General features: G+C 42.5%; 1 protein-coding gene across 2 annotated transcripts in view; it reads right to left on the reverse strand.

The window, feature by feature from the left end:
- Positions 1–27332, reverse strand: part of SOS2 (SOS Ras/Rho guanine nucleotide exchange factor 2) — a 44123-nt gene that overhangs the window by 6057 nt on the left and 10734 nt on the right. The window contains exons 4-19 of one of the 2 annotated variants that reach the window (XM_015865945.3): positions 26546–26710; positions 25711–25914; positions 24328–24471; positions 20769–20879; positions 18948–19046; positions 13209–13336; positions 12189–12844; positions 9868–9949; positions 9046–9168; positions 6268–6371; positions 5550–5769; positions 4508–4627; positions 3630–3792; positions 2526–2643; positions 1838–2010; positions 246–362 (exon numbers count right to left, since the gene is read on the reverse strand). In XM_015865945.3, the coding sequence (XP_015721431.2) occupies positions 246–362; positions 1838–2010; positions 2526–2643; positions 3630–3792; positions 4508–4627; positions 5550–5769; positions 6268–6371; positions 9046–9168; positions 9868–9949; positions 12189–12844; positions 13209–13336; positions 18948–19046; positions 20769–20879; positions 24328–24471; positions 25711–25914; positions 26546–26710 (2727 nt within the window). The remainder of the gene's footprint in view (positions 1–245; positions 363–1837; positions 2011–2525; positions 2644–3629; positions 3793–4507; positions 4628–5549; positions 5770–6267; positions 6372–9045; positions 9169–9867; positions 9950–12188; positions 12845–13208; positions 13337–18947; positions 19047–20768; positions 20880–24327; positions 24472–25710; positions 25915–26545; positions 26711–27332) is intronic. The other variant, XM_015865946.3, reaches the window with a different exon arrangement.

The raw sequence follows: 27332 nt of genomic DNA on the forward strand, positions 1-27332 counted from the left end.
GATGCTCAGGTGTAAGCTTTGGTGGTTTTAGGTCAGGAGAAAAAGAAACGTTCGTTCTAAGATAAGCTAAAAGCAGCATCTCTCAGTAACAAAAACCACCTGGATTTAGACGAACACTCAAGTTTTGCTGGATATCCACCTTGTTATACAGAACTCCAGAGGGGACTGCTATGGCTTACTGGGTTAACAAAGCTCTCTTTCTCACTGGTGGATTTCAGCTATTCAATGTACAGCGCAAGACTTACAAATCTAGGAGGTTGCTTGCAGTTTCGAGGTTCAATTTCTAATGACTTGTTGAACAGATAATCTGTAAACTCTTTTTCAGGTATCTTCCCCATAGGATTGAGATTTTCAAAGAATTTCTAAATGAAACAAGCATCAATAATATTTTCTTTAAAATCAGTACAGAGAGGATTTGAATGAAATAAAAATGTAGCTTTTAAGTAAACAAGCTCCTGGTAAGCTTCCCATTGTGAACAAATGTTTTTACTCCAACAAGCAGGAACGTCAAATGAACTTTTCTGTACACTGTTTGCCAGTTATCTTGTTGCTACTCAATCACATGCAGTAGAGCACTGCTATAGAGTACACTGCTATAGAGTACACTGCTATAGAGTACACTGCTATAGAGTACACTGCTATAGAGTACACTGTACACTTCACATAACAGCACAGATCTGGGAAGGAGCAGAATACAGATCACACGGCAGTCAAAGCAATGTTACGCCAGGGCCGTTTTTAAGGGGTATTTCAGATGTCATTAGTTAATTACAAAGGCCAGGAAGGCACAAAGGACACAAAGGTCAGAGGCAGAGCAGGGCACAGTGCAGCACCCTGCACCTGATGCAGCTCAGTCCATGGGAGTAAGGTGCAACTCTGGCACAAATGCTGCCATCCCTCGAGTTTACTTTGCTTCTTGGTTTCAGAATACTGGCATCTCCAAAATCCTTCCCAGAAATGTCCGCAGTGATTCAACACAGAATGCAAGTAGCATTTTAAACAACAGTTTTACTGCCTGCGTAATTCTTTAGGCAAGGTAACCAAGCTCTTTGTTGCTTCCTGACTGATGCAGTTCACAAACCCAGTGAGCTGCCCACAAGATTGTTTTCTGGAAAGGTTACCATTAGCTGTGCACTCAGGAAGAACTGCTGGGTACTTAGAGCTGTTCTTTTAAATCGTTATTACCTCTACAGACTAACATCTGCCTTTACTTGGCTTCTTGTTCCATCACCTTCCTTCAAATTCCTTCAAATTACCCAGGATACACGAGGTCTCCATCTTATAAGTAACCTCTCCAGCATCCTTCCCCATTCCTACAGGCAATGCTGGCTGACTGGTACAGCCCTGCATTTACTGGCTCCCCTCACTGTGAATGAGAGTGCTCAGACACGTGCTCTGTGCTCTGCCATTCCACAGGGTCAGCAGGCTCTGCTCAGTTGGTTCACTGCAGAAGGCCTGAAGTGCCCCAGGCACACACACAGCATTACAGATTAGAGGGAAGCAATTTTCCTTATAAACGTTCTGCTGCTGAGTCACTGTGGCTCATTCACTGCTTGGATGCTAAGAAATCTCACCGTTACCAGGCTGCGGAACAAGAGGGGGTGAACAAGACCCAGAATGTGGAACCCGAGGAAGCAGACCCCTTAGCTCTGGTTAGTCTTCTGCTGTGGTACCTCTGCCACGAGCTGCTTCCAACCAGCCATTATCCCCTCCCTCCTCCAATGGTCACTGCTGCCACAAGATCGGGTCTGGTACCAGAAGAGCAGCTGACCACTTTTTGTTGTGCACATTCTTTCCCTTCTCTTATTCCCAAAACAAATGCTTAATTTTTGATTACCCGGATTTCTGGCTCTATCCGTAAGCAGTAAGGCTGGTTTTGGTACTGCTGAATTTCTCCTGTAATTTCAGCCACTTTCCTCCTCTTACTGAAATTAATTAATTCTTTCCCTTGTCTTTTAAGGAAGTCAGGATTCCCTTCTTCTGTCTTCAAAATATTTGTTAGGTATATTCCTGATAAAAGGAGAGATGGTTTTGTAAGTTCATTCCATGAGCTGATTTCATTCTTCACAACGAATGAAAGATTAAAGAAAGAACCTGAGCATAAGCAGATCGTTCCCTTCAGTACCCCAACAGTTTATCAGCTGTCAGGAATGAGCTAAGTTCCCTTTTAGATAGGAACAGTGTATTATTTAAAGATGCTTTTCCTGAATTCAGGGTCTCGTGTTACGGAGATGAAACATATTCAGGTCACATCACCAATGCGGAAGCCATATTAAAATGAAGTAACAGTCATACCAATAGAACCAGCAATCTGTATTACTAAATTAACAAGTAACTTTTACTCAAAGGCACGAAGCACTTATTACACAAAGGCACTATTACAAACCTATCAAGTCAAAATGACACACTATATTAAAGAACTTTCAGAGCTGAACACATCCTTCATGCAAAACTAACATACCTGTATCTAACCCAGCTTAAGGCAGATGATACATGCAGTATGAGCCTGTTCTGGTGTTACTTACCAAAGAAAGGCACACAGGGTGGATTGATTGACTTGAGCTTGGCCAGGTATTTTTTGAAGTGATCCTGACTTAGTTCTACTGCTTCATCCAAAACTCTTTTTTTCCTTTCCTGTAGTGCCTTAGTTGTCAAAGAGAGAAAAAAAGCAGCCATGCAGATCTTCTTAACTGTGTCATTGTATAAGAACCGAAGGAACGATCTGGCTCTCTTAACAAAACTCAGAAACTCAAATTCAAATCTGAAAGCATCTCTTTAGTAAATGGTTTGTTCTGGACTACAGCACTGTCAGTCCATAACCTCAGTCATGTGACTTTTGAGGCTACAGTAAACACAGACTATCAATTCTGTCTATCCATTTACAAGCATAGCCCTGGTCTTTTAATGCAAGAAGAAGAAAACATTTGATTTTGAATTGAATTTACAGGCTCTGTGTGGCCTTTTAAATAGTTACAAAACTCAAAACACCGCATTAATGCTTCTTTTTCTATTCCAGTCAATGGAAGCTTCACTGCCAAATCGAGGGCATTCCTTTTCCTTGTCGAGTGCAATAGGAGTCACTGTCAGTGCAGCAGTCTCTCTTTCTACTCTTCATATAAACCATTCAGCAACCATTTCTTTCAGCCTCTGACAACTGGAATCCACTCAGACTCTCATCCAAGAGAAGTGTTTGAGATAACAGCAATCTGAGTTTCAGCTATCTCCTCCCTGCCCTTCTATCCCTGCACAGGCACCAAGTGCTGCAGCTCAAGTGCTCCAGGCCAAGGTTCTCAGCCTTGGGATCCTCCTCTTTCAGACCCATTGAACACTGTTCTGAAGCAACAGCTTTATTTCAGACAAGTTAATGAACAATCAAAGGGCCGTGGTGCTTCCCCTTTTTGAGCTGAACACAAGAAGATATCTGCTGAAAAGCTCCACTTCCCCCTACAATTCCTTTGAGACAACCAGCCCATCTCATATTTCTCATAGCTAACTTCTAACGTAACTTAGTCTTGTAACTTACTGTCTTCTAAGAAAGCAACAGTGATTTGGATTTCACTTAGGAAGTCTGTCCAGAACATTCCTGGATTCCAACTAGTTTTTCTTCAAAAGCAATGCCCAAAACTTACCTCGAATGTGTGATCCAGTCGGTACACGGACACAGAGTTCATTGCACTGACTATCTCCAAAACACCATTGAAATTGTTCAGATCTTGAAACACTTGCAGGATTTCTATAATCCTGCTCAGCACAGCCACTCGCTCTTCAAAGTTCTCAGTTTCCACTATGCACCTAATCAAAAGAAGTCACTTGAGAAACAGCAATCAATAAAACCTGACATTCTGCTGGCTACTTAACTGAAAAATTCCATGTAAGAACTCTATAGTACATTCAGCAGGCACATTCTGGCACACTCTCAAGTACAAATTTATGTAATCACATCTCGTATATGCTCAGGTTGAAAAGCCAAGAAAGACTTTGGCTTATACTGTAAAATAGAGCAAAACTGAAGCAAGATCCAGGGCAAATAGGGTGACTCTCTCAAACTGCAGAATCTACAATGGTGTATTAAATTCACATGATTAGATATGCACATACAAAGTGCCACATCCTCCTGACTGCAGCACAGCCATGTCCTAGGAAGCATCTGATGTGAGGAGGGAGAAAGTCTGAGGCAAGGTAACAGACACAGCAGCGCTCTCAGCAGAGATATACACAAGTGGTGCCGAGTCCAGCATTGCCCTCAGCGCCTTCTGATGCACTGTAAGAAATACAGATAGGGCACATGCTGACTAAGCAGACGTTACTGGAGAAACACATTCTGCTCCAGGGAGCAGTGAGTCTCTGTGACTGGCACAGCACGTACTCTCGAACCAAAACTTGGATCTACTGTGGTGCTCTACTGCCATCTCAAGATTGGAGGCAACAATTCCCATCAGAAAAGAAAGTTCCTCAGTTTCAGATGGAGTTCGCGCCACTACACTGACATCATCACCACCATACTTACTTTTCAAACCAAAGAGTAAGATTTGTAGTATGGCGAATCATTTTCAGTAGATTTGGGGAGTTAATTTCCTTATCTTCTTTAGTCCAAACGCTACCGACGAGTTCAGAAGGTTGCACTGCCCTGTTATCATAAAGTGAGATGCACAAGAATGCTCAAATACAAACAATAATTGTACATCCTGTGTTAGCATTACAAGATTATTTCTTCTCTTAATCAGAAATCAAATGTGATTCTGTAACAGCTATTTCAAGTAAATTTTCAATGAGTATGTGAAGAAAGAAGAAAGCCCATTTCTATCGTAACTGAAACTGGCATTTTTGAATAAGTATTTCTACCTAATAAAGGTACTACAGAGTGAGTTTCATCTCCTGAAAGCAGAAGGAAGCATCCTAAGGACAGTTATAGTATTTTTTTAAATAAGAAGCTAAAGGGCTTTGCACAACCATGGGGAAAAGTGGCCTATTTCGATAGGAAACCTGCTGTCACTGAAACAGTAAAGGAGCTTCACCTTCCAGTTCTGTAAGACCACAAAGAACTTCTATCCAGCAAAGCTCAGCTCTCACATCAAGGTTAGCTTTATTTACTACAGGTAACAACAAAGCCAGGAAACAGCAGAGCATGGCACCAGACTAATAGACTCTTAGATTAGAGGACCCTGATGTAGCAGTGCTGCAGTCATATGGCAACAGCTGTGCCTTTGCTATGCAACTGCAAATCAAAAGGGAAGATGCAATCAGGTGTTGTCTTTTGACCATGCAAAGACTGTTTCTTATTCATGCAGCAAAGTTCACTTCTGGCAAGGAGGCAGTAAGGTAACATTATGCACTCCTGACACTTCAGCTTCTCAATTTACTGTGCCGTGTTACGCTGTCAGAAGTCTCATATAGAAGTATAGAATTGATTTGTTTCCTGTGTGTATTTTGGCACCAAACAGAAAACCTCCTTCCATGAACTCTGTGAGTGAAGGGGACGTACTTCGGACTGATTCTAAGGATTCTGGGGGTCAGACAGCCTGATGGAGATGCACTCATTCAGTCCCCACCTGTACAGGTCGGACTCGAGCAGTGTCAGCTGCCGAGCGATTTCGATGGGGTGCAGAGTCATGAGGTCCAGCACCTCACCATGCCCCACGCGCCAGATGTGCCACTCAATGGGGGGAGGGGGGCTCTCAAAGGTGATGTTGTGACTGATCCCATTTGCCTGTGCTTTCTTCCTCTTGATGATTTTAGCAATCGATTCCACCCACTTCTTCATGGATTTTCCTACAAAACAGAAAACGCGAGGAACGTTTTTAATACCATCTTAATTAACTTCTGATAGTTTAATGAAACTCACCAATAGAATCTGTAAATGTACTCAAAATACTGCATTTCTACAGGCAAATCAGTTAGGTTTGTAGGTGCCCTGTTGAATTTAAATGCATCTATTCGCAGTTTTAGAGAAATTAACCAAAAGAGAAAGAATCCTTCACAAATATGAAACGGAGAGAAGGAAGGTGACAGGCAGGCAAGGATGAACACTACTGTCCAGAAGCAAATGCACTGAGGTTCAACAGTACAACAGGGCTTGAAACAGTTTTCAGTAGCCATTTAGAATCCAAATGAAAGACTGCTCGTGTAAAAGGGAGACACATGAACAGTTTGGTTAAACACATTAAAACTACTTGTGTGTGTAAAGATAATTCTCATGCCTCAAATCTGACAGAATTAGACCATCAGGTTGTATCAGAACGTGGAAGAGAGGTCAGGCACCCAGCGTACCTCTTACACTTGAAATGAACGTCTCCAATCTCTCCAGTAACTCCAGATCTCTTTCAAAATCATAAAAATGGTGTTCCACCCAGTGACGAAACACGTTCAGTATTCTGAGGAAGGAGAGAGAAAAAACTATTATGGGTTTAAGAACTTGAAGCTCATTCCATGTAAATATGAAACAAAAGAACTACAACGAAGCCGAGATTCATGTAACCATAAGCTATAAAATTCATATGGACACCAAAAAAGCCAATTTGGAGCAACTATTTCATTAGAAACAAATCTCATTCCTGCACATAATTTCATCTTAGAAGTTGCTGCAAGCATACGGCTCTACTGCTGGAAATACATGACAGCTGCTACCATCAAAGGAGTTACAAACCAAAACGAACTCCCAGTAATAGTACAGGATCTCATTTCCTCAGTCTCGGAGCATCAAGGGAGGAATACTGAAAAAGCAAGACAGACTGCCTGGTTCTGCTGACTGCACTTCCAGCTTACTGCCTCCTCTCCCTGATGACCTCACACGTATTTAATCTGGTCAAAGCCATTAACGTTTCCATGTCTGTGCACTGCACAGCTTGTCTGAAGCATTATCCACGGGAAGTGGAATAAGCACTCAAGAAGGGGAAGGAATGAGCATCTTCATGTCCTCCACTGCCTTCCCTCATCTCAGATTGCTCTGAAGTAGAGGTCAGTGCTATTAACAAAACTGGAGTTTATGAAGTACATACCATACTAACAGCTCAAATTCAGATGCTTCTTTTGAACTGTAAGAGAACTAAGAGTTCCAAGCTACTGTAAGATCTCCTCAATTCAAAGATTAACTACAAACCACACCAGTGTGAGTGTTAATTAGCCACCTTAAAGCACATCTTTCATCAGGCAGGCAGTAATAAGGACAATGCTCACCAACCACAGCAGGAATTAGACAGCAAAGCATAGCTGTCACAACAACAGGTATCCTAATCTCTCAAATGAGGAAAGAAACCAGAAACCTAACATCCTGGATACGTCAAATGTAGGCACACATTTCAAAGAGCTTGAACATCATACATGAAGGCAAAAGCATTGGACTGATTTTGGAAATGAACAGCAAGAAACATGGTTTTGTGCTGCCTCAAGCCTTTCTGTCGCTTCCATTTCACTGCTTATCACTTGTCCTGCTCAGCTAAATGGCAGAATGTCCTGGGTTGGAAGGGACCTCAAGGATCACGAAGCTCCAACCTCCCACCACAAGCAGGGCCACCAACCTCCACATTGATACCAGCCCAGGCTGCCCAGGGCCCCATCCAACCTGGCCTTGAACAGCTCCAGGGATGGACGGGGCATCCACAGCCTCTCTGGGCAGCTGTTCCAGCACCTCACCACTCTCACAGTAAAGAACTGTCCCCTGACATCAACCTAAATCTGCCCTCCTTCAACTTCAATCCATTTCCCCTTGTCCTGCTATAAGATGTGTTTGTAACAAGCAAAGGGGCACTGTGAGGAGATCCCCAGCTAACTTCAAGCCTAGCTAGCAGAGGTTATGAAAATGGCATCAAATGCAATATACTGAAACTCTCCCTCCAGTTAGGTTACAAAAATACAAAAACCCATTATGTGCAAGTTTCTTGGGAGGGGCTCTGTGGGCAGGTGGATGTCTGCAGAAACAGCAAACAGAAATTGGCAAGGAAAAATACGTGCTGAGAGGGAGCGTGTGAAGACCTCTCAGGAACTGATAGCTCTGGAGTCTGGTGGCCTTGCTGAACCCACAGGGACAGATAAACTCAGAACACCAAGAACCTGCCAAATCTGTTCAAGGACGGGAGCACACAGAACTATCAAGGTTACACTGGGATTGTATTACTTGGAGCACATCCAAGAAGGTGCTGGCTCCTGTCTATCAACAAGAACTACAGGATTACATACCTACATACACACATACATACTTGGGTGTTTTGTTTGGATATTTGTACGTGGAAATGTGATGGAAAAAAAGCACTCCCTTAGTGACTTTCCAAACACCTATACTGAAGGAACTGGCGTGTCATAACCCTCCTCTTAAGTGTAAATTGCTGTTGCTCCAGGCAGGTAACTATGAATGACTGTGTGCAAAGAGGGAAAAATTGAGGGCACTGGGCCCCTGGTTATCTGCCATTCATAATAACAGCTTGATGCTACTAATAACAGTGTAATGAATAAAAGCTGTTCTAGCAAATACTTGTTGTGATCTGTGTCTCCTCCTGACTCCTTCCTATTGGGGAAACAACCAGCCTCATTCATTCCAGAAGCGCTTGATTGTTTCCCAAGTTAGCTTGGTCAGCAAGACCTTGAAGATTCACTGCAGCCCATTGCAAAGCACGGCACAGACAAGAGTCTCCCTTTGTGCAAATACATCAATAGGCTGGGAAAGGGAGTAAAATACCAGAGGACTGAAAAAATGGAAACAGAAACTATTCTCACAGGGCCTATTAACAAGGAATCCATTCAAAACGCCGTCAGAATCACTTTCAGTTGTACATCTCTCACCCGCTGTCGCTTTACATAGCAGCTATACAGCGTTCCTGTGGGTGGCAGAGATCACAGCTGTGAGCAGCAGAGAACCAAGTACAGTTGCAACAACAACAGAAGCCAGTATGACTAATCAGAACATGGTCTGGGCTATTAGACTGGTCGCAGACAACGATAAGTCCCTATTCGACAGCACAGCAGTCTCCTAAAGAGATTACTGTCTCCAGGAACGCAATATAATCACCAAACTCAAATCTGGATTTAACAGAACAAATTTAAAAGCAAATCAACCTGAGTTGCACCGGCTGGACGTATTCCTTGCGAAATCGCTTAAGGTCTGCACTGATGGGCTGCTCCCCTTTCTCGATTGCCAGCCTGTCTGCTTCAGTAGGCTCAGGCTCTGGGATTTCAAACCTATGAATACAAGCACCAGAAAACTGATGGTAATTAAGATAAAACACAAACCTTTTAAGTAGAACACGAAGAGCAATTTTATTTAAAGAAATTCAATGCAGCGAAACTCAAGCACTCACTCATCCAGTATCCAGTCCGCCTGGAATTCCCTCCTCCCCTAGCAATGCTGTGCTAACACACCCTGCCCTCACCCTGATAATTCGCTGCTTTTCTGGTCATCACAAGATGTCTAGACCAGGATAGAAGGTTTTTAACTACCTGCTAGCTTGATTAAGCGAAGATTAGAAGAAAGCTTCAGAGCGGCTTTATCACACTGTATTAACATGCTGTTTACAGTAAGAGTCTGTGCCTTTCAAACAAACTGCTCAGAACATTTCAGCTCTTATTTGCATTGAGACACACTCAGATATGCTCTCATGATCAAGTGAAGCAGTTCAAAACATTACCAGCCAGCAGCCAAGGCACACTGAGTACTCGAGCTGGTAAGACATTCAGGTATTAACTTAATAAAATGGGAACAAGGAAAGCCTGCATTAAAAGAGATCAATGCCCATTTTTAAAGTTATTTTTGATGACCTTCAGTGTTTTTCCTGTTTGCCAAACATATGACACATGGCAGCAAGAACCCGAGCAAAAAGGAGATGGTAAAGGAGCACAAAGCCTTCCCATGCATCTTCAGAAAGGATGATCTCTGCTTACCTTTCAATCAGTAAACTCAGCAGTTCCTGGGGCTTGCAAAAGGAACGGTATGTGGTAAGGAAAGTACGCACAAAATTGGGATCTGTAAAGACAGAACACAAAGATACAGGAAGTCGAGCACTGGAAACCACCTCAACTGACACTGCTGAAAATTCAGCTCTTTGATTTAGCCTTGCTGAAGAATTCAATGGCAGATGCTATGCTCCCTCAAACACTGTGTCTCAACCTTGGCACACAGAATGCCTTACACTCACTGAGTAGGAAGCTATTCTATGATCTCATAAAGACAAAGAAAACATGGCAGAACTAAGCTATCTGCTATCTGCACATCAGAAACACATTTATCGCCCAACAGAGCATTTGTCTTACCTGCTCTTAAAGTAATCTCCCTAGCAGAGACTGCACACCTCACCCAGCCATGCCACAGCAGCACGCAGGCAACCTGTGCAGGGCAGCCAGCAGTGAAGGCATTACAAGAAGCAGAGGCCTTACAAAGCAAATACTTGCAGCAGTTCCAGACGCTGCACCTCCAGGAGCCACCACACCTCCTTCCTGCAGTTCCTCTCTGCGAGGCAGGAGTGTTACCACGAGACGTGCCTGTCCACAAGCCACTGTAACTCTCAGCTGAGTGTCAACCTACCTTTCCTGGCATTTTAGCTGAGCCCAACGTGTGTTTCAGTTGGCACACTGATCTCTTAGAAGCATACATCAATTACAGTCCCCTGTATCAAAGGCATTAGGTGCACTCTGTATCACATCTGAAGAGTAGTTTCTGTTCCTGTCCTGCACCCACACTCCCACCCCTCTGCACCAAGTAATGCAAGTCCAATGGGCACCTGCTACAAAGCTCTCTCAAACCAACTAACCAGTGCAGAGCTGAGCTGAGTCCTCTGCTGCAAACACAAACATTCCCCCTTTGCTCTCCAGCTGAAGGCTACCTATCAGCCTGGGCAGGCTAAATTCCCTGCAAAGCACTGTTCAATGCTTTTAAGGGATCCTACAGAGGAATGTGCCTGCAAACCAGAAGTAACAGTGCTTCACTCCATGATAATGCTGCTTAGTCTGCACCCTGGTGCTGTCCTGGCCCGTTCGGCTTCTACATCACATCACACTTGGCTATTATTATTTACGACACTTTCAGAAGAAAATCCTCCTCTTACACTGAATGGGCTCCCTCTGCTCTGCAAGCTTTTTCAAGTGGTGACTGCTGCTCTGCCTTCAGAGCTGTGCAGGTGCCCCCACATTATTTTTTAGATTATTTAAGTGGCGTTTTCAGTACAATGGAAAATACAAGCAGTGTGCTACTAATAGCAGCTCACGAGTCACATGCAAGAGATTAACAACTGCATCTGCTGCTCTGCATCTGCTACGTCCCACGGCAGCTCAGTACAAGCTGGTGAGCTGTTAGGACAGAGGTTGTTCTGCAAACGAAGCGCCTCTGTGCTGGGACAAACCTGCTCCCAACAAACCTGAAACTAACACAAACATACAATAAACTGAATAGCTACAAGGGTATTTTTACCTAAACACAATGATAAAGCACCACCACGATCTGCTAGGAGTCCCTCCTTGTGATGTTACTGAAATGCCTTTGTTTGTTAGCCTTGGCTCCAAACACTGCTTGGAGAAAAGCACACAGAACCCAAGAGACAAAGCTCTCACCAAAGATTCCCAAGTCCAAAGCAGCAAATATTTGTGCTATAAAAATGTGTGAAGTTATGCTGTCAAACTAATACACCAGTGCACCAGTTCACTCAGAAAAAGACACACACCACAGCAGCCCGGCACATTTTAGATGTGGAGGACTTGGAACTCACAGCAGCACAGCTATGGGTCACTTGCATGACCCCTCAGTTGGATCAACACTGAACTTCAGCATTCTCCTTTAAGATACACAGCTCAGGCCAATCCAGCTTTCGTTGTTACAACAGTGTGCGTGTTTTTGTAAACTCATACATAAGATCTATCAAATATTTTCAGCAGCGTAGGTACATTCAATAACTACAAGCCTAATTTCTGTGGCTTTGATATTGTGTTTCACAGTAAAATCTGAAGAACTGACTATGATTTGCATCCTTTCCTACTGAGTGGCTTCAGAAAGCAGCAGGCTAAAGCACAACAGATGACCTCCTCCACACCACCTGCAACAGCCCTTTTCTAAAGCTCTGCAGGCAAGGCCACTTGGTTTAACAACAGATATTGGTTACTTCTGCAAATCTCACATCACATTTAACCAAACATAGAAAGAAAAAGCAAACAATAGACAAAAGGACGGATTTCATCACCCACACATGCATACACATAGCAAATGTACAGTATACCTGCATACATATGGTACGTTAGCCTCTCGATTAATTTCACAACCGTTCCTCCTTTGATGATGGGAATTCCATTCCTGCTTTGCAAGTTGTCCTCAAAAACAATGTTATCCTCAGAATCTTCTACTACAAAGCGGTACACGTTTGGGCTGGGCAACCTCAGTGGCTGTTCATTTTCTTCTTGCAGTAACACGGAGTCGAGCATCCTATCCAGTGTACTCCGATACTGGAGGGAAATCAGAGCAGCCATCCAATTACTCTTCTCCTCAGCAGACTTGGCAGCAAAGAGTATACTGTTTTCATCTTTAGACACCAGTTCAAAAGCATGTTTATATTCAGATGTGTCATCTTTATCAATAATCTGTATTTTTCTCATGATTATCTTTTCCTTCAGTCTATACTCCGCGTTGCTGTAACCGGGGAGCCGTGACTGGCCATGGTTGGTTTTACAGCTGATCATTAAGCCATCAAAGAGAAAGATGTGTCGTTCATGTTTAGCTCCTATTTTTGTCAGGGTGCCTTCCATTATGAATTCATTACAGCACTGCCCAATATCTTTGCCTTCCCAGCCATCAATATTTTTCTGGATTTCATTCATTTTCTTGATGGCCAAGTGCTTGCTTCTTATTTGCCGGTTATAGAAGCGACAGACTGGCTCCCTTGAACGGATAAGAGAAAAAGTCACAATGGGCACATTCCATCTCAAGAGACTGAAAACCAACTAAATTAGCTAAATCAGTATCCTGATTTCTTCCCCCTAAACGCCCTAACCAAGTCTGCTGTTCCAAATAAGCCACATGCATTGCTTTAGCTAGCAAAAGAATAGATATCGACGTTACTCATTGGAGCAGACTGCAAAGGTTCTGGGCTGCTATTCCATTTACAATGGAAACGGTCACAAAGACACCTCTTGAAAAGGAAACACACTCACTAACTAGAAAAAAACAACAACAATGCCTTCCACTTAATTTCTTTCTTTCTCTGCCAACACTGGAAAACCAGCACAGGTTTGTGCCTTGTTACCCAGGCCGACGTCTTGGGGAGTGTTTGCTGTAGATGCGCTCCATGCTGCACTGGAGATTCAGAAGAGCAGTAATGGCTTGTTTTAAGCACTCCCGATCCTCCTCATCTTCACTGCATTCCTGCAGTTGCTGTAACATAAAGAAAAATAACGTTTTTTCTTTCAGATTTGTCTAAAGGACAGAAGGGCAGGAAGACTGACAAACATTCAGTGTTTTTCACAGCGTTCAGTGAAACCAATGGCTTCCAGTCAACAAAAGAGTTGTGCCCAGCAGCACACCCAAAACTAGCAATGCATGTAATCAAAAAGTACGTCAGATACTCAGGAGCATTCTGTACAACAGCAGAGAGAGGTTGGGAGTGTAGGAAGACAACCCAGAACAGACAACTGATGCTCACTGTCAGAGACGCCTTTGCTGTTATCTCTCCAACAATGCTTTGTTTCACAACTGATAAGAACTTTGTAAATAGTTTGGAGTTTTGAAGTAGTCCAGGATCAAACGCTGTTTTGTGCAACTATGTGTGATACTCTAACAAGTCAATTGACATTTCAGAGCACATTTAAAGGACAGAATGACAGAGATTCCCTTTTTTCTTCTCACTGTTCTAAATTCAGCTATCCTCAGTATACTGATCTGCACCAACTCTGCACGACAAACTCTCCCATCCTAAATAAAGTCTGAAGTTTGGGATGTGCTACTGATAGCAAAATGTAAGCAGAGGGAATCAGCACAAAGACTAGATCTGTCTCTGCCACTGGTCTCAAACTTCTTGAATATGAAATGTATGGAGATACGAAAGCCAGTTACTTTTGACAGCAGCACGATTTGAGAAGGGCCTTTTCAAAGAATTCCTCTTTCTGGTTAAGGTCATCACTCCTAAAGCACTGCTGATAGAAATAAGAGATTTTTGTTCTTAACCCCGTTTGTGTTCAAGGTAGTATAAATGTCTGAAAGAAAATTCAGGCAAACAGAATTGCAGGGCAATATGAAGACAATATGCCACGTGATTTTGGATGAACTCTCTTTTACTTCCATACTTCAAGAGAAATCTTACTTACAATCACTCAGCATGGCAGAAGCCTTCTTTTCCTTTCCCCACTATGTTCCCTCAGCAAGGATATGTAGCTTCCTCTAAAAGTAATTGAGAGAACAGGATTTGACCAGATTGGTCCACTCTCTTCACGTAATCTAAATGACCACAGTTTGTCTTTTGCACATGCCCAAACAACCTCCATCTTGCACATTAAAGTTTCACAGCCAAAAATTTCTAGGAAGTTTATGAGCTGAGGAACAGCACAGGGAAGGGAAAAATAAGATGTCTATCCCTGGGGAAACCCTGCCTTTCCTTTGAACGGGGCATAAAAATGCAAAGAACATAAAAATGACTTGAAAGGAGCAAACAGTGGGAAAAGCTGCTGAGATTGACCAAATACTCATCTTCCTCACCTGTCCTGAGCACAATTTCTTGCATGCCCTTCCCAAAGAACAAGCTCTGCCAGTCAGCAGACATCGAATGGCATACTTTGCTTTGTGTTGGTGGTGCTATTGAAAACAAAGCCTCCACTTGTCCTGGAACCCGCTCCAGTTCCAGAGTTAAAGCCCAGATCCCTGGTGATCAGGCAGATTACCTCAAGTGTAAGTCTCTTTCTCTGTAATCACTGCATCAACATCTGCTTTTCCAAATGCTTGCTTTTAATCAAGCATCTTTTTGTCTAAACAGCAGATGCAAAAGCATAACATGTTTGCTAGATAGAGAAAATACGTACATCTTTAGGATAAGGAAGAAAAGGGTCCCTCTTCCATCAGATATATTTGGGAATATAATCAGAATACATATATGTTTAAGATAGCACAGATGATACACTGAGAGTATTAACTTTTCACTTTATTATGCAGAAAACTGTCAGAAAAGAGAAAAGCAGTATTCATTAGAGAAAGGTGACGCTGCAGCATACTGGAAAGGGTTTCTCTGTGTCAGCGATGAGCTAACAGTGGAAAAGATCAAAAGGCAGCACTGCATAGACTTTGTGTTGTTTAACGATAATCTAACAAGTCACATGCACGAACCAGGGGTCAACTTGTGCCTGAGAGTCACATGAGAAGGCAGATTATATTCTCTAGGCAATATAGGAAAGCCTTGGACATAAACATGGATTCCAGTCATGTTTCAGGGTAGTTCTTCAGTGTGACTCCCTTCAACCTTTGCTGTAATTACCTGCTGCAAAACAATCCACGGTGAGTTTTGTCTTCTGTCATTCCTTGAACAAGCAATCAACACCAGTAAAGAGTTGCAGCAGTAGAGCCTGCCCTCTGACTCAAGGTGTTCAAGGCCATTTCCTGGTGCCCTCTCTACAGCTGCTAACCAAGAGCAGACATACCCAGCGATCTGCCTCCTGCTTAAGGAGGGAGGACTCCAGCAGGTGTATGGAATGGCTGCAGCGGTCACCTGTGCTTTATAACACATACCGATATCATTCAATAAATGCTTTCCCTATCCCTACAAACACCCTGCCTTTAAAAAAATCACTGCTGTAGACTGAGGACATCTTCAAAATACACATTTTAAACCTACAATGGAAAGTGATAGCAAGAAAAGATCTCCATCATTTTCACTATTAGAACTCCCTAGTTAAAATAAAAACCAAAACACTGTTTAATTATCTCTCACAGAGTCCTGTTGTACACCAAAGACAAAAACAGATAAAAGAAGCAAACCCACTTTTTGTACTATTTGACAGTCTTCATTCTTTGAAGCTAGGAGGCAATATTAAGAATGTGCACATAGGAGCTGATCCCATCAACAGTAACAGGAGTTATGAGCCTCCCAGGAGATGCAGAACTCTTATAACACTGAAAACCTAAGGCAGGCTATCAAAAATGAATCATCTTCTCTGCACAAAGGTCTAAAACACAAGTAGTAAGCAACCCTTCTGTCAGGGAAGAAAAAACCTGCAAGTTTGTACACTAAGCATTTTGTGGAATCATCATAGAATCACAGCATGGCCTGGGCTGCAAAGGCCCACAGTGCTCATCCAGCTCCAACCCCCTGCTGTGTGCAGGGTCACCAACCAGCAGCCCAGGCTGCCCAGAGCCACATCCAGCCTGGCCTTGAATGCCTGCAGGGATGGGGCATCCACAGCCTCCTTGGGCAACCTGTTCCAGTGCGTCACCACCCTCTGGGGGAAAAACTTCCTCCTAAGATCCAACCCAAACCTCCCCTGTCCCAGACCATTCCCCCTTGTCCTATCGCTGCCCACCCTCACAAACAGTTGTCTTAAATTTGAGCATTACAGAACACAAAGCAACCACTCATCAGGAGAACACACGTGTTATTGTTCCCCTGCAGAGCAGACAGACACAGCTTGTAAAAATCAGGCTAACGGTCAGATTCTCCCAGGCTAGGCGTTATGGTTTCACTCTGATTTCATACTGATGTGCCCTAATTGCCAGATTGAAGAAACAATGGATCACCCATTAGCATGACCTCCAATATAATAATAATACAGATCACTAAACTGACTGTGTTGTTTCAGTATGAAAGAACAGCATTTTAAGATCAGAGACTTACCATATACAACAGACTTCTGTAGAAAGGGAAGTTGCACTGCTCTGAAAGGGAGATGTAAACTACAGAGCTCTAAGTGCTCACAGACCTGTGCTGCTCTGACTGCTGGCTGCTTGTACCTCCAAGTACCTCTGCTCACAGAATCACAAGCTTTATAAAGTGTGAAGACTGTTGCAATGCGGTTTTGCTGCCCTTGATACACACAGTCCGGCAGTACTGACAGCTACAGGGTTGTTTTTTTTTCCTTAAACTTGTTCCTAACCTGACTATCAATGGAAACATTTCCAGATTTGAAATTTAAGTCACTTGGAATAGAGATTGGCTATAAATCTGTGGTGATCCATGCACTGCAGGAGGTTTGTGGCCCAAATTAAGTGACCGATATTTTGCTTACCTAATTCAGCATACACAAATTCATAGCACAGATGATAAAAAAAGAAGAAAACCAACATATTAGGTACCAACTGCTCTTCTTCTAGGGTTGTTTCTTTCCTTTGAAAAGACTGTACATTGGATTATAGATGTTCTAGGTTGCAAAGTTTCCTGCTCCTCATTCATACAAGCAAACTTCTCTGATAGGAGGGGAAACAGCTCTTTATGAGGGTGGACAGTGATAGGACAAGGGGGAATGGTTTGAAACTGAGACAGGGGAGGTTTAGGTTGGATCTTAGAGGAAGTTTTTCACCCAGAGGGTGGTGACGCACTGGAACAGGCTGCCCAAGGAGGCTGTGGATGCCCCATCCCTGCAGGCATTCAAGGCCAGGCTGGATGTGGCTCTGGGCAGCCTGGGCTGCTGGTTGGTGACCCTGCACACAGCAGGGGGTTGGAGCTGGATGAGCACTGTGGGCCTTTGCAACCCAGGCCATTCTGTGGCTCTACGATTCTATAAAATGCAAAGAAAGAGTACAGAGCACTTAGCCTTTTACAACTGCTATAGATCCAGTTACACTGAGAACTTTAAAAAAAAAAAAGTGTAATTTCTGATACTATTAACAAAACACAATCTGTAGCTGCAGGATGTTTTATTTCACCCATTTAAGTATATCCTTACATAGTTAACAATTCACTTAACCTTATCTGCAGTACAAACTTTCCTTATGCAAGAGACACCTTTTTAAACAGTCTTCAGCTACTTAAAAAAAAGCTCCACGAATTTTTTGAGATACTGCATTTCCTACAGCCAACATCGCTTCTTCTTATTCAAGAATGATTATTATGGATGTCAGATGTTACATTTCTGCTGACTGCTGGCCTCTGATCTCGTAACTCCTTGCAGAAACATTTGCTTGTAAGCAAAACAGATACACGCTCAGTTACTTTTTGGCTTTTAGCTGTTATACCCAAGGGAAGTATCTGCTGATGCGAACCACCTTGCTAGAGCACAGCAGAATAAAACACGTGGAAGTCATCTGTGGTGAAATCAAGCACGGCTCTTCTAATGGAAGTAATGCCTCAATGCACAGAAATGCTCATATGGGCCATATGCCAACATAAACAATTTGCACAGTAAGACCCCCAAAGTACATCCAACAGGAATAACTTTTTAGCAACTAAAGAGGAATTCCTGAAAGCTTGTGTAGTTCACTGGTGCCATTTCTTAGATGACAGAAAAGAAGAACACAATAGTGCTTATCTTCATTCCTTCTCATCACCAAGTGTGGCACAACATGAAGAACGACACTGCCGGCAGCATCTCTTCCCTTCAGTACTGAAGGCAAATGGTTGAAAATGTAGAGCAGACCATTCTGACTCTGCTGGGGGGAAGTGCTCCTCCCAGCCCCAATAAGATCAACTGAGATACAGCTGCAGTGCTCTCAGCACCTGGTCACGCTTATTTAAATTACGCTCAGCTTTTTACTGAAGGGATACCAAACACAGAACTCATCATTAAAACATTTGTGTACTGCATTGTTAACAATATTTGAACTCACATTCAGTCAAGGTTTGTACAACAAAATATACAATTACTTCCAGTGTTCTTATTGGAGTAACAGGTGCTTCTGAGGATTTTTTCACATGAATTTGCTTTTTACACATAGTCCGATGTCGTATTGATGTCTGTCCTATCTTTCAATCTTAAGCTGCACCATATGAAATCTAACTGCCTTTTCAAAGCTCAGATTCTCCACATTAAGAAAAGGTTTCAGCAGGAAGAAAGTGTGTGGCTTCGCTTACCTGCAGTAACTCAAAGTAGTGCAAACAATGATAGACTGGGATAAGCATGAGCCGTGGGAGGACATATTGTACAGCTTCTTTAAAACCTTCAGCAGTAGACTGAAAAGGAAAAATAAACAGGATTATTTACAATTAAATACTCAAAGCAGTGCAGGACAAAGCCTCGAGCACTCCAGTGGAATCCTGAAGTCAGCCCTGCATTGAGCAAGATGGTTGGCTTGGATGCACTCAGTGTCCCTTCTGATTTACATTACTCTGTGCTTACGAGTGAGGAAGACAGTAAAGTTCCAAAAAGCATCTGTCTAACAAATCAAGTAATAGAACCTGTAAATGCTCTTCCAGGCTCTGCAATCACTTTTTTTTCTATCAGCAGCTGAGGGTGGATTTTAATGCATGCTCACGAGCAAGCCTATAGCTCTGAGAACACCTCCAACCCCTGCAAGTGCTGCAGCTGCACAAGAGCAGCTCAATGGTTTGCATTTTTGCCAGAAGCAGCAAATCATATGTAATGGCTAGAGGAACAAGTCATCCACCATGCATACTTATAAGCATCCTTTGATATACAAGACCCTCACATTACAATCCTTAGCACCTTTATGTTTCAGCACTGTCTGCAGCACTCAACAATAGCAACAGCTCAAGGTGACAACACCTAAAAACAATGCACTGTGGTTAAGCTGCACACATGATTCCAGACACATCTCAGAATGCAGGACAGTGTTCACATCTACTTCCAACATAACATGTTTTATCTGGGTCACAGTTTGCTGCAGATCTTAAAGAAAACATTGGAGTGCTAAAGAGCAGCCAAGACTCCTGTATTTGTCACCAGCTTCTCTCTAATTACACCTACTTCAACTTACAAATGCCGTGCTTCAGTTTACACCCAATTTACCACAGAGATATGGAGGTGTCATTACATTCTGAGGAAATTAACATTAGTATCTTCCCTTCCTTGGTGAGACATCACAAGTTTAGGAGTTTGAAAACACACCAGACATCTTTTCCCATTCCCAGCAGTAATTCACCTTCTAAGATGAGGAGATATCCTCCCAAGAACAGGGAATCCCTGCCACCATCCGCACCAAGATAACGACCAGACAGAATCTGAGTTTCTTGATCTCCAGTTTAGGAATGACCCTTCCCCTGTGTTTAAGACTTAAGGTCACAACTCTGCAATTGCCAGAGACAGCTGCTGTGTGTCCAACAGCCCAGAGCCTGGATCTGTTTTTACTCCAGGGCTTGGACAAGTGTAAAAGAACATCCCCAGGAAAGCCCACACCTCCTGGGCTGAGGAGAGAGGGGATTCATCATCTAATGACTCAACTTCCAATTTAATGTGGAATAGGGTTTTCAGCTTTCCATTTGCAAATGAGACGATCCATCTCACCAAGCACTCAGAGCTGGAGAGGAAACACTCACCATGAAGGAGAGCAATCTCATCTTACAGAGATGTCGGTACTAAACTACAAACTAAGTGCTACTGTAATGGGTTTAGATGGGAACACAGCTTGTTGAGGTACGCTACTGAATACAAGCTCAGCTCTCTTCTGAACTTTAGTAGAAACGTAATGCTGGCAGAGGTTATAAAAAACACAGGTGATCTTGCTGAATAAACAGGTCAAGAAAAACTGTCAGTTCCAGTGCTAAACATGAGGACCTGTGGTATGAAAGGAAATGAAAATTACACTCCTTCATGCCCGTGCTTGGTGTTAAAAAGCAAAACAGAAATAGAAATGGCAGGTATGAGAGGTAATCCTCAACCATAAACCTTCAAAACATGAGAACCAAACCAATTCAGCATCTCTCGTTTGCACTTACCTGAAAGTGAAGAGCAACAGCAGGTTTTGCCATTAAGTTATTAAAATGCTCATGAAATTGTGGAGAGAGAATATCCTGGGATAAGGTTTCATATGGATCAAAGGCTTGTTCCTAAACAAAGGCAGAGAATTATATACATACAAGTAGAATGCATGCTATTTCCACACCTGTTGGTAACATTCAGCCTGCTAATGAGTTAACATACAAGTAGATATTTTACAAAGGTCAGTTTTGCAATAGGAAAACAGTCATTCACTCGCAAATATTTTCTACTTTTTAACTGAGGAACGCTGAGAAAAAGTTGTGTGCAATCTTACCATACTCATCACTAACACAGACTGCTCTGCTGAAATAGTGGGAAACAAGCAAAGTTCTGGCTCTCAGTCCACTCACATTTCACAGTGAATGGTTTACCTAACTCTAACTCCTCTCTGCTGGTACCAAAAACAACTGGGAAAGGTGCTGCAAAGTAACACTTCAGGTGAACTTTGGAGATGGTCACAAGGAGGTATTGTTGTACTACCATCATTTTAGAGTGCTGTGCTTCAGGACTGCCTTGTTAACACTCATCTTCTGCACCTTTCTTTGGCCATGCAGTGCAGCTGGGAAAGTATCTCACTGTGGGACAAAGAAAAGAAACTACTCTGAGATTCTTTTGGATTCAAGGCCTCTCAAAAAGGTTAAAGAGAGTCTTTAGGGACCAAGCTGTTTAACCCGTAGAAAAGCATGTATTTGGCTTCTGTGAAACTCTGATGAGAAGAATGGAAAAGTAAGAGTAAGCTGAGCAGTGTGCTCAAAAGATTACATGAAAACAAGGGATCTCAATCCAGTTCAAGTACAGTCCCACCAATTCCAAGACTAAAAAGTCTGCATGAAGTTGAAACCCTCACAGCATCTGGGTGGGAGATCTGCAGCAAGAACCACACTGTACACCTCACAGCCTGCGCAGGACAACTTCAGGAGTATCAGGCACAGAAACTGTGACTCTGGATGGGTTACCTGGCTGTGATTCTGTAATATCAACTACAACAGGATGGGATAAAACCTGACTACATGAAACTCTGCAGGAATAATTTATGACTGCCCATACATCACCTGCTCCAAAGCCTGTCAAGTTGCTCCTGACTCTGCAGATTCATTGGGCTGAATCACTCATGAATCACGGAGTTATCCTGTACTGATGGCACAGTGCCCAGAATAAGCACATCTCGCTTTCCACTTGGATGCAGAACTGCTTTTCAGAATGAATGCTGTAGAATTCGAGGGCAGGGAGCACCACAAAGGCTCATCTGAACATCAGATGAAGTCTCAAGCAATGCATGCTCCAAGGGATCAGGGAATTTCCTACCTTACTCATGGGGCAGCTGTAACTAAATGAGAGGCAAAGAACACACTCTTTTCACATGCAAATTCTTATCATCGCTCTCAACAGTCATCAAGTTCTAAACATCACTGTCCATTTGCATCAGATTTTATCTTGTGGTGGGGAAGAAAATAGATTTGGCAGTTCAGCAGCAGCTGATAAGAAACGAGGAGACACCAGCTGAAGAGGCTGATTTTCTTAAGCTGAATCTGAGCGCACTTTCACAGCCTGTTTTTTGGTACATACCACTACCTAGAATCATACAATGTGTGGCTCCTATTTGACAACACCATAGTGAAAGATGGGGAAGACAACGCTGCACATGTGGCTCCTCTTTGCCATGCCAGCTAAGACAAAAAGCCTATCTATATTACCTTAATGCAGCATAATGTTCTGGATTGGTGTTGGTACTGTTCAGCCCCTTTTACTCTAGTGCAGAAGTTTCCAACTTTTATATTGTGGATACCTAAAATATCTCTTATGAAAGTGCAAATACCAGGATAATGAGCTTACAACCAACTGATTACAACTTTGTTTTATTAGCTGCCTTCTGAAGGACACCTCAAGAGGCAGAAAGACACACAGCCCTCAGTCCTGACATTCCATCACCAACTGAACACCACTCATGAGATTATCTGAGGCAATAACAAAGAACTGTGGTACCCAGGACTGTGAAAGTTAGTTTCAAGACAAAACAAACACAACAAAACAGAACAATTTTACCACCACATCAGCAAATATCCATCACCACTCACGTGTCAGGCATCATGCTTTCATGTTTCTTTCACACCAGGGAAAGCTTTTGTTTTCCCCAAACCTCCTTGTCTCAGAAACACCAAAATATTTATGCTGAAACCTTCCAGAGGACTGATGCAGAAAAACAGACAAAGCAGGAAAATTCCAGCTTGCAAGGGCTGTTTGTTTTTAATTATCCTTCCAGATAAGCCGAAGGACCTTTACAATGGCAACAGTAAGAGAAGGAGCCTGGCAGTGAGACAGGCAAGTAAACACCACACTTTCAAATCTCTTAAAGATCCCTTTGACACATGTTCACAGAAAGATGATCATAACATGTGAGATCATCAAATGAACAGTGCAGTTGTCAAGTAGATCTTCTTCTGTATTAATTGAACTATTAAATTCAAACTTATCAACTGCATAAAAAGCAAGTGACAAATAACATTCTTCATTGCCTAGTAAAGCAGAAGCAGTTAATGAGCAGCAAGCCGCATTTTGACTTGCAAAGATGTTTCCCATGAAGCACAGACTGCCTGAAAGCAGCTTCTGCAATAAACAGATGCGTATGTTCTCCAGCATTGTGCTGCATTTGTCCAAATGTTAAGTCTTTTTTCAATAGAACAGCTACTTCACTTTGTTGTTCAAATGCTTATCATTGTACAAGCGAATAGACTTTAACATCTCAAGATCTAAGACCTATTCCACTGGACTTCCTAAGTGACATTACATGAGTGGCTAACTAAAGCCAGCGAAACTTCAGCTCTAAGGAGTATTCCTAAGGAACAGCACATTGGCTGAAGGACGTGTATTCTTCATACTCAATAAAGTAATTATTTTCCAAAGGTACCGGTGGGTTCATCCATCCCTCCAATTTCAAAAATTAGACCTACATAATTATCTTAATAAGAAACACTCCATACTTAATAAGACATACCCAAGTGAAATGGAGAAGGTTCTAGTTTACTTAACACAGTACTTTTAATATAAAACCACGAACTTCATGTTTGCTACGTGGTTCATCTTTCTCTCTTTCAGGTCAGAACATCTCATCCCAAAATATCTGCTGCAGTGTCTGGGTAGCACTGGGCCTGACACCAAAGCCTACAGAAATGAATGCACCACCACCTCCCAGTAAGCAATCCCAGGCAGAGGCTTTTCAAATCCACATCCCTACAGAACTGTAACAATTCACTCCCACTCCAAATCAAGATTTCAGGTTTGTGCTTACCTGCTGGATACAGTTTCTGTGACAGGTGAAAACACATCTTAGTTTACCTATTAAAGAACAGCTAGGGAAGGCCTCTATTCTAAACTTATTAAAAGAATCACCACTCATGCATTTATTGGAGACGTGAGCCGTGACCAAATATTTACTTAAGGAACAAAACTATGGGATTAAAAAGAAACTAACAAACCCCAAACGAAAACATGAAAAGCAAAACAAAACAAAAGCTTTACCTCAGCAAGATCCTCAAAGCAGCTGCCAGCCAGAGGATGAGGACTGCTCTCATCAGTCATTTCAACAGTATCCTCAATCAGTCCCAAAAGCTTCACTGTCAACTCATGAATATCTGAAATGTTGCTGAACACCACATCAATATCCTGCAAACACAAAATGTATCTTAGTAGCGTTTAGAATCATTTATCTTGCTTCTGTAAATACCAGAGCCTTTTTCAAGAAGCCTGAACCAAGAGGGAAGTGGAGAGGAGACAGGAAGAAAGTTAAATTACGTGGCCTCCCCAGCCTGCAGGCTCGTCTGGGTACATCCAGCTTTGCACAATTCTCACCTCAGCAAAAGAAAGCAGAACACCCTTCCCAGGAGCAGCAGCAGTCCTGGTACAGTCTGTTCAGTGCTTTGGACAGAACTGTCCTCAGCCACAATTTGCAGCTGCTGTTTTCCCCTCCGTTGGTTCTTCTCTTGGAACACAACAGGAAGGAGGCAATTTAAAGTTGCTCCAAGGTCAGAGCCTCAAAACCACAGGTAAAACTAAAGCAGTTACTTGGCTACATCAGCAGAATACTACCTGGGTACAGAGGAGCTGCCTGTTTCCTTTCCCAACCCCACTTTTAGACTTCATATTCACACCCCACTAACACACCCAGCTACAGATCAACTTGCATTTCTTCTTGTGACCCCTCTGAAACATACTTCTCAAAACTCTGCTCTGCACTTATCCTAACCGTGCAGCTAAATCTGACCCCCTGCTAGCCCTGTACCACGGCAAGCTATTCAGGGAAACAAGCAATCCAAGTCTTTCATACCCATTCCCCAGTAACAAAAGACTCCTCAGCTCCAAATCATCACACTCTTCTCCTTCTAGGTTTTCCATTTGAATTCTGTACCCAGATCTGCATAATACTCCAATGTCCTATCAGCTACTCAGGGACCTCCACACTCAGCAGCAGTGGGAATATCTGCTGCTGCCAGTTCTTATAAGTCTTTTGGAACCATCTAGAGATCCTGTCCTGGTCCCCTTCTCTTCTCTCCCACGAAAGGATTCACCATCCTTTCCATTCACAATCCATCTGCATTCCCTGTACACATAGACAATTTCTGTGTTAAGCAGAAGTGTATTACCTACATGACCAGGAGGCACCAGCCATCTCTGGCATCTGACCAGAAATCTCATCCATCAAGCTTCACTGTGAGGTCAGCACTCTGCCTACTACTGGTGGTGATTTCCTCCTTTCATTTCACATACAGTCAACAGTTGTTACGCGCTGACATACAATAAATCACATTCAATTTTACCTCCAATGTGGTGAATGTAAAATCAGTAGGTCACAGCTACTAATGGAGAAACTAGCATTACATATCAATAACCTACTAAAGGACTTACATTGGGCGTGAACAACTTTCTGTTAGAGAGGAAAGCTTCCCGAAATACTTTAATTATCAGATTCAGCTCCCGGAGATATTGCCTTTCTTCTGCAATTTCGTTTCTCACTAGGTCATAATAATTGAGCTCCCCAGAAGAAGAGGGTTCATCTTCACAGAGAGAAACCAAGCCAATGTCATCCTGATCAAACATATCCATCAAAACCTAGAAAAGAAATGTTAAAAAATTACATGCAAGCCTGATTCCAACACTTGGCTCAAGCTCAGCCATTTCAATGTGTTCAGAGAAATCCTTTGAGTTTTTAATACAATACTTTCTGTGATCACTTTCACAAGGGAATAATATTTGAACCTTGGCAGCAGAAAGCTGGAACAGTTGCCAAAGCCATTTTTCCCTTTATAAGTTCGTACAACCTAGAAAACAAAAGTTACAATTCATGCAGAACCAATTCTGAAACCAAGGCGTACTGCCGAGGTTTGGACAAAACCCTCCCGTGAAAGAGAAAATTCAACAACGTTTCTCATGTTAATAAAAATGGAAAACTGAAGATCTTTTCTCTATTACAAAGAAGGAGACAGTTGTCATGACTAGGTGACATCATGAGGACAGTAACAGCTGAGAAACAGAAGACAACTTTTTCTGTCCTCATATTTATTTATAAGCAGTACTGCTGATCCAAAGCAGGCTCAAGTTAAGGTAAAGTCTTTAATGAGACAGTTCTGGCACTAATAAAGAGCAATGCTTCTGCATTTGAGACTCCCCTCCTATGTCACTTCAAACATACCCCCTAAAAAGACCTGCCTGTCCAGAGGACTATTCTAGTGCCCCTCCTTACCTTATCAGCACACATGGATACTTTAATGTCCTGCTGGGAGATCTCAAAGTGTCGTATATTGAAAACGTAGTTTCCAGCCAGCTTTAAAATGTCAGCTGAGATGTATTCTAAGACAGCCACAATATAGAGAGAGACGTGATAATCTACTTTATAACCTAGGACCTCCTGCAAATTGAAAAGAAGAGGAAAAATGCTATTGATTTGGAATGACATGAACGCATCTGGTTTTCTACCAACACTGATCTAGTCAGCATTGATAATTCACAGCAATATGATAGGGGCAAAGGATATCAAAAGGAAATTTGACCAACAGCCTCAAAGTAAATGTTTGCAAACACTTCCTTGTGCTATTTGCTGTATCCTGACTGGAGGAACTTCTATACTGGATGTAAGTTCTATTAAAAAAAACAGGTGGCTTCTGTACCTACATCCACACACTTCTAACACAGAATACATGAAAGGAAGCCAGTGTTGTCCAGAGGTCTTCCAAAATGCTGTTAACTTTCCTAACTTCTCTTCCTATCTCATTAACTGTCACAAACTGAGACACCATGTGCCAGAGCACAGGAACTGTGCCTGAAAAGTGCCCAAATCACATTTTCTCAATGCAGCTGGAAACTCTGGCACATGCACCACTGGAAAGAAACATCTTTGGGGCTATGAACCAGAAACAAAAACAGAAATACAAAAAAAAGAAGCGCAATGTTTGAATCAGCATCAATCCGCTGATTCAGTACAGACCTGAAAGCGTTTCAACACTGGCCTAAGAAAATCAGAGTGCTGATTC

Source organism: Coturnix japonica, chromosome 5 (genome assembly GCF_054131305.1).
Source record: "Coturnix japonica strain WE chromosome 5, WE-NBRP24, whole genome shotgun sequence".
NCBI lineage: Eukaryota > Metazoa > Chordata > Aves > Galliformes > Phasianidae > Coturnix > Coturnix japonica.